General features: G+C 37.8%; 1 protein-coding gene across 3 annotated transcripts; it reads right to left on the bottom strand.

The window, feature by feature from the left end:
- Window positions 1–380: 380 nt before the first annotated feature.
- Window positions 381–16,276, bottom strand: LOC138603418 (lymphocyte function-associated antigen 3-like). 3 transcript variants are annotated; one of them, XM_069675182.1, is made up of 15 exons: window positions 16,047–16,276; window positions 14,308–14,457; window positions 13,064–13,192; window positions 12,815–12,975; window positions 9,589–9,682; window positions 9,392–9,469; window positions 8,791–8,813; window positions 8,179–8,225; window positions 7,844–7,866; window positions 6,697–6,720; window positions 6,423–6,497; window positions 6,262–6,300; window positions 4,755–4,832; window positions 4,578–4,655; window positions 381–4,111 (listed from the first exon to the last, which is right to left on the bottom strand). In XM_069675182.1, the coding sequence occupies exons 1-15, from the start codon at window positions 16,111–16,113 to the stop codon at window positions 4,029–4,031; spliced, it is 1,149 nt and encodes a 382-aa protein (XP_069531283.1). In that variant the 5' UTR covers window positions 16,114–16,276; the 3' UTR covers window positions 381–4,028. The 3 variants fall into 3 exon arrangements, with proteins under 3 accessions (XP_069531283.1, XP_069531284.1, XP_069531286.1); XM_069675183.1 differs by having other exon boundaries at window positions 6,697–6,717; XM_069675185.1 differs by lacking the exon at window positions 6,262–6,300.
- Between the last annotated feature and the right edge of the window lie 42 nt (window positions 16,277–16,318).

Raw genomic sequence — 16,318 nt, 5'->3', positions numbered from 1 at the left:
AAATCATTACTTAATATAAAAAAACCCTAATATCTCTAAATAATGATAATACCTCCAATCAAAAATTATATATTTAAAAAAATTACTTCTCAAAATAATGACTAAAAATGTCGTGTTATGAAACCAGCTTATACCAACAACCAAGCTATAACATCCCATGTCAGCAGATGACCAGTTCATTATTTAAAGATATTCAACAGATGTTTATGATAATGTCAGAATTTACTATTTGATTTAGAGTTCAGGCGTTTTAAACAAAACGTTTGCTAAAAGACATCACGTGCTGGTGTTTTGCAGCATTTTCAAATAATTGAACGTGAACGTCTGTACCAAACTTCATTGCGACGCCACAAGTACCTAAAAACAGAACAATACTGAGGTATATGCAAAATGAGACACTTTTTTTATTTAGGTTTGTATCATGTTTTATACATAAACATACATAAAAATCCACACATATTTACACAACTGTAGCCCTTTTGGTCCATGGAGCTTGATTTCAAGTGGTACACCACAAAATCCAGCTATTTAGGTTTTACTATGCACCAAGAGATATCTGTTTGCAATGACTGATTCAGTTTTGAACAGTACATCAGTTCAAACAGTGCTGTAGCAGCCAAACATGAAACCTGCAGGTAGAAAACAGCCTCGAAGACACATCCACGCTGTTGCATGATAGTGTACTGAGTGACGCAGTGACAATACACCATGAGGCACCTGTGCTGCAGGTGTGGTGTTATAAACTCAGCTAGGACTACATTTGAACCTCCTCTCATTGGGCCTCATTTACGAACAGTGCGTAAGCACAAATCTGTGCTTGAACTGTGCGTATGCACGTTTGACGCACAAATCTGGGATTCATCAATTTGTTCTTACCTAAATTTCTTCGTACTCTGCGGACAAATGTAGAACTCCCTCAGACCATGCGTACGCACAAATGATGAAAGAAATGTCCTAGGAAATGTTAACACACACCCTTTTAACTAAATGCATACTACATTAAAACTTCATTTATTGAAAAAGAAAAAGGCTTTAATAGACAACAATAATTGAATTTACTAATGTATGGACCAAACGTAAATGCCATGTCATCCTCATATTTTATTGTCATATAATTAAAATCTTCAATTATAGCAGTTGAATTAGTTTATTAAGTTTACAATAGAGTAGACCATATGAAAATGTTCATATTGAAGTGTAACACTTTTGTTACAATTGTTTCTTTTTCTGCTGATGTGAAATTTTTCTTTTTTCCTTTTGAGGCCATCTTTCACGTTCTTTCAGCTTCTCCGTAACACCGCTCTCTTCATGCGGCACCAAACAGATGTCCTTATATAGAGAAATAGAGGCGTGGCAGTATGCTGATTGCAGATCGCGGACACGCGCCTGTCAATTTAGAATGGTTCTGATTTACTAACATACGCACGGTGGTGAGAACAAAATTGGCCGGTACGCACGTGTCATAAATCCGACGGTGATTTTGCGCAAGTACTTATTTTTTGCGGAGAGTAAGAACATTTCTGCGCAGATATTAGTGAATGAGGCCCATTGTGCTTCTGATCCGTTAGAAACCACAGTGTTCTTTGGATGTAGTAAAGCAACATGATAGTATTTAAACAGGTCTGTCAGCTGTCTCACACTGATATGTTGATTCTCAGTACAAACATTTCACCGAGTTTTACATTCAATCTCAGTTTTCTGTGTGCACAAAAATAAACATGGAGCAACTGAAACAGACTTCCAGTGTGTCCCAAATACATATTACACTTTGGAAGAGGAGTTGCACATGTGTCAGTTCCTGTTATTTTAAAGTGGTTTTGTTTGTTCTGATGGGTTAACTCCTACAATCGTACGCTGTGACAATCAGTATTTCTTGTATAGAAATAATGTGCAGTATGGATTTGGGACACATACAGCTGCAGTGATTGTAACGGCCCTCAAACAGGAAGTAACTATCAAATCTACAGCAGAACTACACACTATGAGAAAGGGGCAGCAGGACCAAATTTTTATATATATGTACACACACACACACACACACACACACACACACAAATTTTAAAAAATCCTAAAAACATTAAATAAAAACGATGACTTTGTCAGACTGTGTATAAAGGTGGCACAAAAATATATAAAAAAACTGCTTTTACTTTGAAAATGTGAAAAAGTAAAAGAGCAAAAGTTTAAAAATAAAGCCAAAAATACTGTGAAATCCATCTTCTTTAATACTTGTACATCTGCTTAATTACACCAGTTTATCTGAAATTGCACAACGAACGCCAAATTATTTGTTTGTTAACTAAGGAATTAAAAAACATTAAATATGTTGGCCATCTTTAAACACTGTCCACAAACTGTGGATACAGAGAAGCTGCGTGCCGCCCTCTGCTGGACAGATTAGCCACATCAGCAAAAATAAACACATAATGAACATGTGGCTCCAGCAGCAATAGCATGGAAAAAAGCATTGCACAAAGAAATGTGATAAATAATGAGCTTAAAGCTTTATATAAGTTCTCTCACAGTTAACAAAACATGTATGCAGGTATAAAGTCCATTGATTCCTTCCATGAGGTCAGATAGAGTTCATTTTTGACCTCCTAAATACAGAAAAGCATGAAGCTCCGGCAAAGTAAAACTGACTTTAATGTGGGTCACGGATGAACGCGTTTCGGCTCTTCTGCCGTCTTCAGCATACTAAACCCACCGTGCACCCCAAACGATACTTTGAAACCTATTTTTGGAGTTGTGCACGCTGCCACTGCTGTATTCATATGACCTCCTAAATACACCATACAGTGTTTCTTCTCTTTGGCGTGTTAAAATGGTCCCTTAATATGAACACAATTCCTCCCATCTCAGAAGTCATCGTTTCTGTTATAAAATACCTGCAAGAGCGACAAACCCTGGAAAATGCGATCTGAGATCTGTTTAAAGAGAAAAAATACTTGGGTTTAAATAACAATCCAATAACGACAATTTAAATAAGGTTGGGCGACTAAAATGTTGAGTTTTGGTGCAAAAGAAATCGACAAAAACAAATTCATTAATTAACACTTAAATCATAACAGTTGAATTATTTACAGACACAACGTGGCTTTGCAGCTGTAAGTGAATCCCTTTTGCATCATTCAAGTGTTGAAACAGTCACTTTAAGAGAAGCACCACCTTTACTGCTAAAATAACAAATGTTTCAAAAAAGGGATACCTGAGACAAAAACTCTTCTTCTGTTGTCGAATATACAAAAAAAAGTGGCATAGAAAATGAACCCGGGCCCTTAATACCTAAATGCAGAGATCTGTTTTGTTTGTTCAACAATTTAAATCAAAAAAAGATATTTATGAAGCCTGCTATGCTCTATTTTGTGAGATGTTTAAGACTCTTAAGACTGCAGATGTAAATAAGCTATGGGAGTGTTTTTTAATGCCAAAAGAGGAAGTCTACATGTGTGTAAAAACAGCCTGTTGTCAGCTCAATAAACAGGTCACTAAGAGCTTTGCTTAAACTTCATTAACTACTTTCTGTCGACCATTTCTCACAGAACTACCATCAAATGTTTAAATAACTTCATATTTTACTTTAACATACTGCTATGGTCATGTTGCACTGGACTGGAGCTGCAGGAAGCAAACATGTGCCGACACATTTGTGGATGTTATGGTGCTGAAACGAGTCGAGTAACTTTGAAATGTGCTGTGAGAAATCAGCAGCTATTTGTATAAATTCACATTTCTTCCTTTCGTGGCGTGTAGCTCCAAAACAGGACCGCCTTTAAGTACATACTGCACGAGACCAAACAGGTCAACGCGGCTGTTTGGCACCAGTCGATCTCTTACTGTCCCTGGGCAAGACACCGAACACCAAATTGCTCCCGGTGGCCATCAGGTATGAATGCATAGATCATTAATGCTCAGAAGAGCGTCTGCTAAATGAAATTCTAACATTGTAATTGTAGGACCACTGATTCTTGTACCTGTTGCATGAAGCAGATTCTGCATCACAAAAGTCATTTATGTTTTGAAACACTTCAGCTTTTGTTGCCATCTCGTGGATCGTCTGTTTTCTCTTCTTTGGGCGTTTCCTGGCTTCTTAGCTCCTCTGCAGAGTTCTCTGTGAAATGATTAAGTCACAGTCTTTTTCAAAATGCAGAATGAAGGTGTTTAATGTGATCTTTTTAAAGTTAAAACAGACCAAATACAGTAAACACTTGGTTTCAGCTTGGTTCTCTATGGTTCAAACACTGAGCTTGTTTTTTTCTTCAGTTGGGGGTAAAAGGTGTTGCATGTTCTGTTGGCCCGTTTTGCTTTGCTTCTTCCTTAAAATTGTGGGTCTTTATCGTGAACACATCCTGCTTTTACAAGTCAAAGATTACGTAAATTTAATGTTGAAAAATTCCAAATGAACTGTACATTGTGAAAAAGCTACAAGCTTAAAAGTTCTTTTTTTTATGGCTTTCTCCAACTTGCTGATTTTAATGATTTATATGTGCTGAAGCTTCCTTTGTGTACCATCCATATTTACAAAATCAATACCCTTTCTATCCCAATAAACTCAAAGTACCAAAACCAAAACTCACCTGCTTCCTTGGTGGTTTGTGGGGACGCAGCGCTTGTCAGGTCCTGAGTGGATGTTTCAGCCGCCCCTGATGGCATCTCTGTCAAATAATACAACGTAGAAATGTGTTTATTTATAAGGGGAAATAATTTCAAAAAATGGCTGACCTTGTTTTATATTATTAGGTACAATACGGTACCTGCTTCCTTGGTGGTTTGTGGGGACGCTGCGCTTGCTTGGTCCTGAGTGGATGTTTCAGCCGCCCCTGATGGCATCTCTATTAAATGATACAACAAAAGCACATTTATGTTTCTTATGGAGAAAGTTTCAGGTAAAACTGACAAAGAAACAAACATGGCTGACACAGGTGAATCCTACTGGGTTCCAAAGTTTGTTTTTTTACCTTTTTAATCATTTTTATTCAGGAAAGCAACAATTTTACATTCATTTTTGTAAACTTTCATCATTTAATTCTATTTAAATGAAAACCAGGAAGAACCTTATTATCGTTTCATGTGTATTTCATCTGTTTGTCTGTTTCTGGGGGTGGTAACGGGGTGTTATACCAGTCCTTTTGAATACAAAATGCTTCTTTGTAGTTGCAGGAAACCATTAAACAAAGAAAAATCATCAGAGCCACAATGCAGCTTATTCACTGATGTGAAACTGGTTCAAGAATCAGCAATAATGTGGGAATATATTCCCTACATCTGCTGGTAGTCGGGTTCAAGCCATCTCTCTCTTGTGCTTTTAATTCTTCGTCTTGTCCAATTTGTAAGCACTAATTTTATTTGGAAAAATTCCATTTTATCAGCAAAACTATATGAAAAGCTTCTAAGACGTTATGTTACTGTCCTGATTGAGGTAAGGCTAGTTTTACATTTTGTCAGGTCCTGAGTTTTTGTCTGTACTTCCTGTTTTATTCTGTTAATCTCCCCACTTCCTGTTTGCATTTATTTGAGGTTTCTTTACTCCCTGTGTGTGTGATTACTTATTGTTTTCACCTATGTCTCGTTGTCTCCTCCCCTCTTGTGTATATTAGCCTGTCTTCCCCAGTGTGTCTTTGTCAGATAGTCTGCATCCTTGTGAGTAGTTTTCCGGCGTTTATTCCTCGTGTTAGTTTCTCAGTGTATGATCAGTTTTCCTCATGTTCTCCTTTTGCCCAGCGATTCTGTACTTCTGCCTGTCTAGTTTGCTACCTTGGTTTTGACTTTTGCCTGTTTTTGGACTACGACTTTGCCTGCCGATTTTGTTCTGCTGCCATTTGACTGATCTCCCGTGTACCGAACTTTGCAAATAAACGGTTAAACGAATCTGCTCTGCCTCAGGTCTGCTCTGTGGGTCCTGTTGTCTGTCTGAACATGACACATTTACAAACAAAGGGGTTGGGTGCGGTTCAATAGGGTCACAAGATTAGTCTTTAGGGTTGTAAATAAAGTTCTGCTACACACATTTGTTCAATTGTTTTTACTTTTCAATAATCTGGGTGTTGAAAAACTCAGGATCTCAGGACTTTATGATCCTCAAAAATGAAAATTTGCCCGACTTGTTTGTGCTTGTTCCTCTGAAAATCACTGAAAAAAAAAGGATATTTCCACCCCTGAATACAAGCTGTAGTTCAAAAGTTAAAATAACTTAAAAATACGACTCCTTCTGTCAAAGTTTTAAAACATGTTTCACATGAAGTTAAATAACATTTTACACACCTCCCCCGTTTTGAAGCACAGCAGGTGCTCTTTGTTGCCCTGGAGTCATAAAAATGATACAGTACATCCATCACAAAAATCAAGATATGGTTCAAATCATAAATCTGTCTTCAATACGAAGTTACGATGTTTCCCATGAAATTAAATGACACTTTACCCACCTGTGACACGGTCAGGTTGTTCCTCATTGGCTTCCTCAAGCTTCCTGGCAGGCTCATTAAAACAAAACCGTTTTTCTGTATAAAAGATAAGCAATACGTTAATCACTGTTTGCCAAATAAACCTTTCACACAGTACAAATGCTAGTTTATTGCTGTGAAAATGATATACATTATAAAAACAGAAAATTAGCTCCAATTATGATATTTTATATAGACCACAGCTGAGAAATATGTACAAATATTCACTTGGATAACAGAAGATTTAGTGGCTTACCAGAAGGTGTCCCTTGCTCTTCTACTGTATAAAAGATAAGCAATACGTTAATCACTGTTATTCTTCATTAATCATCTTTTCTTTTGTTATTCTGGTTTATTTGATTGTTAATACACAGCAGTTAGCAGTTAGCATGAGGTCATCACACCATGATTTCGATCATTTCAACAAAGATGTGAAAGTGAAAACTGGTTTATTGTCACACTCAGAGTCATATTTCTTTTTATGGATTTTCAAACTTGTGCAACAATTATCTATAATAAATCGACACTATGGTTTGGTTTATATGTGGTTGTATGGTTAGAAACTGCTCTTATTAAAATATAAAAAATGATTAAAATGGCTTTAGATTTATACATTTATACCAGGTTTTTCACGTAGGCTTCTAAAGGACAGCCCACCTGTAAAAAGGAAGTATTATGTTGACATGGATTCAGACGTTGGCCTGTATTTGTTGACATTGACATATTTGCTCTATTAAAAATATGCCGAATTCTCTATTAGTGGTGCCTCTTCACAATCTGCCCATGTGTGTACAGCCAACTATCACTGCGATACTTTGATACTGAAAGAAACTTAAAAATGAGTCGATTCTAAATGAGGTTCTGCACTGCTTCAGCTGGAGTTAGCGCTTGACAATATACCCTCAGCTTTATCTGGTCTTTTTAAATATTGAACCTTTAGTCCTCTTTATCAAACAGTTATTTTTTTGTTTTAAGACTTAGATATAATGTTTTACACTAAACTTGTTATAAACACAGCGGCAGAGGAAACGTCACATTTCTCAATGGTTTCTTTATTATAATTAGCTTCAATTTGAACTTGAAATTCTTACAAGAGCCTTAATTCATTTCCTGTTTCATCCTGCTCAAATTACAATTGCAACTTATTAGCAACAAAACTATCATTACTTTCCCGTACACTCAGATCACAGCATAAATACTATTTATGTTTATTTCTGCTAAAAAAAGATTAGAACGCCAATTATGTATTTTTGATATAAATATTATCATTCATTTAATGAAGACTGGTTTCAGTACGACTGTCAAAGTTTTGAGCATGTTTCACATGCAGTTGAATAACACTTTGACAACCTTTGACACGGCGAGGATCTCTGTGTTCTCTATCAAAAATAAAAGTGGCTTACCATCTGTTGTATTCTGCACTTTCCTGTATTAAAGATAAGCAAATAAATGTTGTTAATCACTGTTATTCTTCATGAATATTCTTTTCTTTTGTTATTCTGGTTTATTTGATTGTTGAGACACAGAAGTTGTTATACAAAGTTAGCATGAGGTCATCACACCCTGATGTGGATCATTTCAACAAAGACACATGAAAGTTTATTCTCACACTCAGAGTCATATTTCTTTTTATGGAACTTGTAGAACAATTATCTACAATAAATCTACACTATGGTTTGGTGTGTATGTACATGGTTAGAAACTGCTTTCATCAAAATGGCTTTAAATTTATACATACTGGGTTGTCAACGAAGGCCTTTTTGAACAAGCTCTGACAAACCGCACCTGTAAAAAAGTATAAAAGTACAATGTTGACATGGATTCAGACGTTGGCCTGTATTTGTTGACATTGACATATTTGCTCTATTAAAAGTATGCCGAACTCTCTATGAGTGGTGCCTCTTCACAATCTGCCCATGTGTGTACAGCCAACTATCACTGCGATACTTTGATACTGAAAGAAACTTAAAAATGAGTCGATTCTAAATGAGGTTCTGCACTGCTTTAGCTGGAGTTAATTTTAACTTGAAATTCTTACAAGAGCCTTAATTCATTTCCTGTTTCATCCTGCTCAAATTACAATTGCAACTTATTAGCAACAAAACTATCATTACTTTCCCGTACACTCAGATCACAGCATAAATACTATTTATATTTATTTCTGCTAAAAAAAGATTAGAACGCCAATTATGTATTTTTGATATAAATATTATCATTCATTTAATGAAGACTGGTTTCAGTACGACTGTCAAAGTTTTGAGCATGTTTCACATGAAGTTGAATAACACTTTGACAACCTATGACACGGCGAGGATCTCTGTGTTCTCTATCAAAAATAAAAGTGGCTTACCTTCCATTGTCTTCTGCTCTTTCCTGTATTAAAGATAAGCAAATACATGTTGTTAATCACTGTTATTCTTCATGAATATTCATCTTTTCTTTTGTTATTCTGGTTTATTTGATTGTTGAGACACAGAAGTTGTTATACAAAGTTAGCATGAGGTCATCACACCCTGATGTGGATCATTTCAACAAAGACACATGAAAGTTTATTGTCACACTCAGAGTCATATTTCTTTTTATGGATTTTAAAACTTTTAAAACTTGTGCAACAATTATATATATAATAATTCTACTTGAAGGTTTGGTGTTTATGTACATGGTACACACCCCACCTGTAAAAAGGAAGTATTATGTTGACATGGATTCAGACGTTGGCCTGTATTTGTTGACATATTTGCTCTATTAAAAGTATGCTGAATTCTCTATGTGTGTACAGCCAACTATCACTGCGACACTTTGATACTGAAAGAAACTTAAAAATGAGTCGATTCTCAATGAGGTTCAGTCGATTTTTAAAGTACAGTAACAGTAATATATGAAGTAATGCATATAAAACATCAATAAATATTAAATATTTTAAATCAGAACAATATTTTATGACTTCTTACCTTTTATGTATTTGAAAATCAACAGAATCACTGCTGCTGCAGGTATGATGGTTAAGATGAACCACCAGTCCAGGACTCCTACAAAATGAATGAATGAATAAATTGATTAAAAAGCAAAGCTACATTTTAATATAGAAAAACATTTAAATGGATACACAGTGTTACGGAGGTAGATATTTGTTGGCGTGATTACTCACCACTAGTCTTGAAGGGGTTGGGGATGCTTTCACTACGCTCTTCCCTGCCGAATGGGTCGATCAAGATACAACTGAAACTGTCCTCCTCCATATCCTGGAAATGAGTGAAAGATAACATCAGCTCAATCAATTACTTCTGTCTGAGACTTTTGACAATTTGAATTATCTTGCATCCATAAACCAAAACACATTTTATACATTAAAGATGCAGTAGGTAACATTATTAAAAATACCTTTTTTCCTATTTGCTCAAACTGTCATTTTAAACATGCAGTAGCACATGAGATAGATAATCTGTAAAAAAAAAAATCATGCTCCTGTGGCTCCTCCTCTTGCTCCTAATGGCATTGCTAAAAATCTTACCCCCTCCCGAAACACACAACCAATCAGAGCTGAGCAGTCTCTCAGGCTGCTGTCAATCACACGCTGCGCAGCACCACTCCTCAGCGCATGCCCACGCAGTCGAGCTCAATTTCTTCAGTGTGCGCAGCGTCAGACGGTTTGTGTCCACAATGGCTAAAAAACACAATCACCGGGAATGAACAAACTGCCCATCCCTCCACTGCCAACTAGGCTTACACTACAAATACCGTTAAACCGAAGAAGAGAAATGAGGAGAAGCAAGCTAAAACGAAAGAGTTGGACAGAGACAGAAACAAAACGAGCATAACATTGGAGCAGCATTTCTGAGGTGGAGAGAGCTACGGGAGCTTCATTTCTGCTGTCTTTGTTTCACATTGCTAAGATGTCTGCGGTTACTGTGAAGATGTGTTTCGTTGGTGTTGCAGTCGGGCTAACGTTAGCTTGTTCCCGCTGCTGCTGTTTAGTGTTGTTTCATGGCGGTGTGGCTGAAAATATCTCTGTGAAGTGCCCAGGCAGCGTGACCCTTTCAGACTTTCTCCTGATAGTTCTGTGTGCCTGTGCTCTCACGGCTAAATGATCACATCAGTGTGTGACTGCTTGGTTGGCTCTGTTTCCACAGTCTCTGTTAGCAAACTAAGTGCTGGTTGTCTTGCCAAATAGAATTAGCTGTACATTACCGTTCACAGTAAAACGCTGATTTCCGCTGGTTTAATGTGTACCTGCTTTGATAGTGTTGGTGGTGTAATACAACGGTTGCGGTTGAGGTAATTTCCTGTTTTTACCAGTGTGTCCACCATATTGTATATCTAGCTAGCCTCTACTAGCCTGTGCGTGCATGACAGCCTCCTCTGCGGGGAGGGCTTTGGAGGCAGGACTGAGCGCCGTGGAGAGAGAGGGGGGGGAGGGACCTGGAGGTTGTAATCTTTCAAATTTTGGAGCAAATCCCGCTCTCTTCTCCGTCTTACCTACTGCAGCTTTAAATCTCTACATGTTATAGTGGTCTCACATTCGGAACTTTGCACAGAGCACCAAGAACCTTTTGAGGAACAACACAGTGTGCTAATGCTAACAGAAGCCTGCTAACATGCTCACAAAGACAATGCTAGCATGCTAAATATTTCCGTTGCAAAAAGTAGTATATATACACATATGGATATGTACAAACCCAGCTTTCACCAAACTTCCTTCTGAAAAACTATGAAAATATGAAATGTGCCTTTTGAAAAAAAAAGGGAAAAAACATGCTATTTGCATGCTAACAAAAACATATGAGGTACTACTTGCAGCAAGGATAGAGAGGTATATCTTTACCAGATTACTGAGCCTTGGGAAGTTTGCTTCGCGTCGGCCCCTTCTTGTCAGATGGGATACGATAGGGAAATGATGCCGCTAATGTTACCTGCTTCATAGCAGGTGTTTCAGGGCTGCAGCCGTCTTGTACAGCCACACAGTTCTCATACTCAGCTACGTGCCTCTATTTCTGATGTTGGAATAAGTTAGTCGTGCTGCTGCCTTTATTCGCCAATGACTTTCGACAGACTTTACGGCGGGGAATGGTTTGGTTTGTTACGATCCTCGGGGTTCGGTGTGTTTGTTTTGTTGTGTTTGTTCTTTGTCTGTGAGTCAGGACCGCGGCAGACGTCACCAGTGCCGTCAGAGGGAATCCCCGCAGGGAAATGCCTTGGGACCACCCACCGTCAGCAAATCGCAGTGTTTCCTCGGCTCCGCCCTCTTCTGTGCCATCGGTCTGGCGACCAATCACCTGCCGCCTCAGCGTCCAGCCTTAAGAGCCGCTTCGCGCGGTCGCGTAGGCCCTATTGTCTTTTGGATGGCCTAGAGTGCTGTGTCTCTTGTGTTGGCTGTTGTTAACTCGTGTTGAATAGTTATTGTAACGATAACTTAGTCCGATTTTCCAATCTAGATGTTAACTAGAAATGAGGCACTAGTTTTGTGTTACTTTGGGGAACTGGGCTTTAGGTTTAGTTGTTTGTTTGTCACATTCACATCACACTTAGGTTGTTTCCATTGTTAGTTCACACTAGGTTATGGGTGGCTGCTACTTTGTATTTCGGTTTTGACAGGTAAGTTTAGAGTAGTCAGCCAGAATGTTTTCGTTTACAATGTTTTCTTTGATATTCAGTTAGTAGGTAAAACTGAGGTAGAAAGAGGTTTTGATTTTGCTTGTTTTATGATCTGGCGTCACCCGCCGCCCTCTCATATTGTTCTCTGCCTCCTTTGTGTTATAGTTTTGGGCCTGAAGAAGGTTTCCACTTTGTGTTTGACATTTGATTTCGCTGTTAAACAATAAATGTCTTGCTTTGCCTGAGTACATCGGCGTTGTGTTGCTTCCCTTATCCCTAGGTTTCTAACATGGGTTGTAACAGCCATGGAGACACTGCAAACCCGAAACACCTCCAGATGACCGAGGGGACAGTTACTGATACTTACTATCAGTGTATGCCTTAATGCTGACATCTGGCCTGTGTCTGAGGTAAGCTCTTGGGGGATGGGCCTTACTATGAACTACAGAAGCGTGGCAGTGCCCTGCCGTGTTAACCCAAGTTAACTGAAAATAGATTTTCATTTTTTAAACTCTTCTGAAACCATGAGTTCAAATGAATCGATAAAAATACTGAATTCTACCTTATACTACTTTCTCCTACATAAAAATACTGATTTATACTTTAAACTACTAATAATACAATAAAAAGCTTCATATTACTACTTAATACTACTGCCTAACACAGAACTTTTTGAACTACTTTAAATAACTGCCAACTTATACTTAATTTACTCTACTTCAATACTAAACTGTTACTAAACTATTATGTATTTTGCAGCCTAAAGTTTATCCTCTTCATACCTTTGTAAAATTGAACACCCTGCTTGAAGGCCCAACGAAGTCACCTGCCACCCACTTATAGGTGATTGGCTCGGCGTCTGTGGTGTTGCCTTCACAGGTGAGATCACAGTAGGTCATCTCAGGGTTGCAGCTTTGGGAGATGTTTGGTTTAGAGACGGGAGCTGAAACAAGAAACAGAGAAAAATAAACACTGATGGATTAAAGGGGAAAAATAAAGAGTCAAGCTTTATTTTAAACTCCTCGACTTACAGATGACGGAGAGTTGAATCTTGGTGTTGGTGTCTTTGTCATTGATTTTCAGTGTGTAGAGGCCATTATCTTTTACAGTCAGTCCTGTGATTGTCAGCTCTCCGGTCACATCATTCAGCGTACAGCGGCCTTTAAATGAGCACAGACATGGTTACATTTATAATGTCGTAAATTCCCCATTTTACCCTAAAATTTGATTAATTTACTCATTGCTTAATATGAAATTGATGTAATGGGATTTCAAGGGATTCTAATATTGTGTTAGTGGATGTCGGGCATTTTATTTAACTGCAAAAGGATTGCATGCTAAATTAAAGCGCACCAAAACACATGAAAAACATCTACTGATTAAGTCCAAATCGGGTGTGAACCTTCTATTAAGGTATATTTTATGGATTATCTGCACAATTTGAGGGAAAATACATTAAGCAATCCTTTAATTTACAGTATACCATAAAATGACTTATTTTTCAATTAGGGAGGATATCTAGAGATTCTATTTCTGGTAATCCTTTTCATTTATGCGAAATTAGCTCCACAAAAAAATCCCTCAAAGTCGAGCTGAAACAGCATTTCGAGAGTATCTAGCTTCCGTATCGTGACGTATTTCCGAGTGAAACAGGACGTGCAGGCGGGACATATCATTAGAGGGATTTGATTTGATCGTTGAGAAGTGGGCGTAGACAGACGTTCTCCACAGCGCAGTAGCTAGCTAACTGACCGAGCGTTCTTGGTGCTCTGCGGCTAAATGTTGCAGATTGATTGGTTGAAAAATTGTTTGATGCTAACTTACGTAAGCACGCGTGAAATTTAGTTTTACCTGAAGAAAAAAATGATCGGATTTTGATATAAGAATACGAAGAAATGGATTTTCAGCATTTTTTTTTGCCTATATTGTCAAATAGATGCACAATATTACCGGGGATGTGATCGAAAAGGATTAAAATGACATTTTTCATTTCTTTAAATACATTACAATCATTTTGTCGATTGATTATTTATATGACACAGCACAACTAAATAAAAATCCTTTAAAAAAATAATTAATTTACCCCTGGAAAGGGCCTTAATTTAATACATTTTCTGTGCTCCACTGATTCAGCACAAATCAGGGGGTTGTTGAAAATAAATTATTAGAATTAAGGTGTTTTCACATGTAAGTGAACATGCTTTGGAAGAATTCAGGAGTTTTTTTAAGTACAGTTTTATTATAATAATGACAGTAAGTTAGAGTAAGAGTGTACCTTTGAATTGGCCGAAACACATCGTCTTGCCATTAAACAACTCTGCAGCGATGTGATCCCCATGTTTCCACTCTATATTGTCGATGGGAGAATCCTTATCTGTTGGCGTGAGGACAACCTCATCCCCTTTGGCTTTGAACACTGTCTCAGCTGCAAAACAAAACAAGAGAAAACATCACTAAATCTAACTTTTAATTCTTTAAATGCAGTCCTTTTCAGCAATTTGTGTTATTATGGTCACACTATCAGTCCTGATCCATTTTTAAGTCCATGAGTAGCATACTAGCCACATAAAAGTAGTTTTTAAGCACTTACTAAAAGAGTAATTTCATTATTATATTGTATCATGTGTATGTTACACTGTTGGACCAAAGGCAGCATTATGTGGTGGAATATACGTATAAACCCTGAATTTACTACAGTTACTTTACTACTACATTTCCATTTCATGCTACGCCATACCTTTATTCCTCTACAATTCAGGGAAAAGTACTGTATTATTTAACGCTTCATGTACATTTGAATGATAACGGAATAAGTTGTAAAAGAGTATTTTGGCACTTTTACTGTTAAGCCTATTGGAGAGACGCGAGGAAACCAAGAGAGGAGAGAGGAAACAAGGAAATGTTTCAGCCTTCCCCATAGTATCATTATTGTTGCTGCTAATGCTAATAGTAGACCTGTTGACTTCCACTGTTACAATTACGATTACCTCAGCCTTTATCATTACTCTGCTTCTCTCGCTAATTTATTTATTTATTTATTTTGCTAATCTTCACCCTAATCTACCACTATTATTGGCATTGTAACCATAACTATGTGTCTGTTGTTGTTGTAACAAGAACATATGTTGTTGTTGCTCTCTTTGCCTGTCTCTATCCTGCATCTCCCTCTATCACATTTTCGGCCTATCCAGTCGAGGCAGATGGCTGTTCAACATGAGTCTGGTTCTGCTCGAGGTTTCTGCCTGTTAAAAGGTTTTTCCTTGTTAATGTGCCGAATATTGCTAAGTGCTACTCATGGTGATTCATGTTGGGCCTCTCTTTAAATAACACAACAAAGAGTCGGTCTAGACCTGCTCGTTCTGTAAAGTGTCTCGAGATAACTCTGGTTATGATTTGGCGCTATACAAATAAAATTTGATTGATTGGTTGACTGATTTTTAAGAGACATGAGACGTCCTTTCCGATGAAGCGTCACGTGCAGCGACGTCCGTTCGTGATGATCGCGTCAGCTGATCACCGCTGGATCAGCTGTCAGTCTGCTTTAACAGCTGATTGTGTCTGTACACATGTGCTCTGTATTATTTCTAATAAAACACACAGTAACAGTGTTTTCTCTCTGTAACCTGTAACAAACACCTGCACATGAAGAACAGGCTGCAGTCTGTGTTCCTGCTGCAGAACCATACGGACATTTCTTACCAGCACTATGCCTTTATATTATTTGTTCATTATTTACATTTCTGATCACAGATAATCTGATCTGAATTAATTATTTAATATGCCCAAATACTGTCTGTTCATGGACTTAGAAAATGATTAATTAGGCCTCTCTCCTCGCTCCTCCGAGCAGCGATAAGAGCTTTGAGACGGTCCTCAATATGGCGGCTCCATCTTGGAAGGTCCCAGTTTAATTTAAACTGTAACTACACTGTACTGCTTCTAGACGTGTCCACTGTAATCCTGCCTTGAGACTGGAGTAGAAATCTTCCATACAACAAACATTATAACACTTACGATTCCTCAGGCTATTTATCCGGCGCATTCCAGCTGCGCCGCGACTTCCGAAGTCGACCGCGGCCATTAATAATAATAATAATAATAATAACTTTATTTAAATAGCACCTTTAAAAACAAGAGTTTACAAAGTGCTTTCAAGTCAATGCTGGTGTTTCGACAGCACGCTCCGCGATCCCTCTCCAGCGCGTCCCAGAATCGTTTCAAAAGTGTGTCACGCTCAACAGAGCAGATCGTTTCAAACAGGAAGTCACACACGAAATCAGCATACA

This window comes from Semicossyphus pulcher, unplaced genomic scaffold (genome assembly GCF_022749685.1).
Source record: "Semicossyphus pulcher isolate SPU_LCO1_2020_fin unplaced genomic scaffold, fSemPul1.0.p SCAF_24, whole genome shotgun sequence".
NCBI lineage: Eukaryota > Metazoa > Chordata > Actinopteri > Labriformes > Labridae > Semicossyphus > Semicossyphus pulcher.
This window is presented reverse-complemented; position numbering and strand designations above follow the sequence as displayed.

What these genes read in the sequence shown, in the direction of transcription:
- LOC138603418 (XM_069675182.1), bottom strand. Translation starts at nt 16,113, where the DNA reads ATGGCCGCGGTCGACTTCGGAAGTCGCGGCGCAGCTGGAATGCGCCGG. An exon ending in GTGTTTCGGCCAATTCAAAG is followed by an intron (nt 13,193 to 14,307) that starts GTACACTCTTAC and finishes GCTCATTTAAAG; the next exon opens with GCCGCTGTACGCTGAATGAT. An exon ending in ACAAACCACCAAGGAAGCAG is followed by an intron (nt 4,112 to 4,577) that starts GTGAGTTTTGGT and finishes ATCATTTCACAG; the next exon opens with AGAACTCTGCAGAGGAGCTA.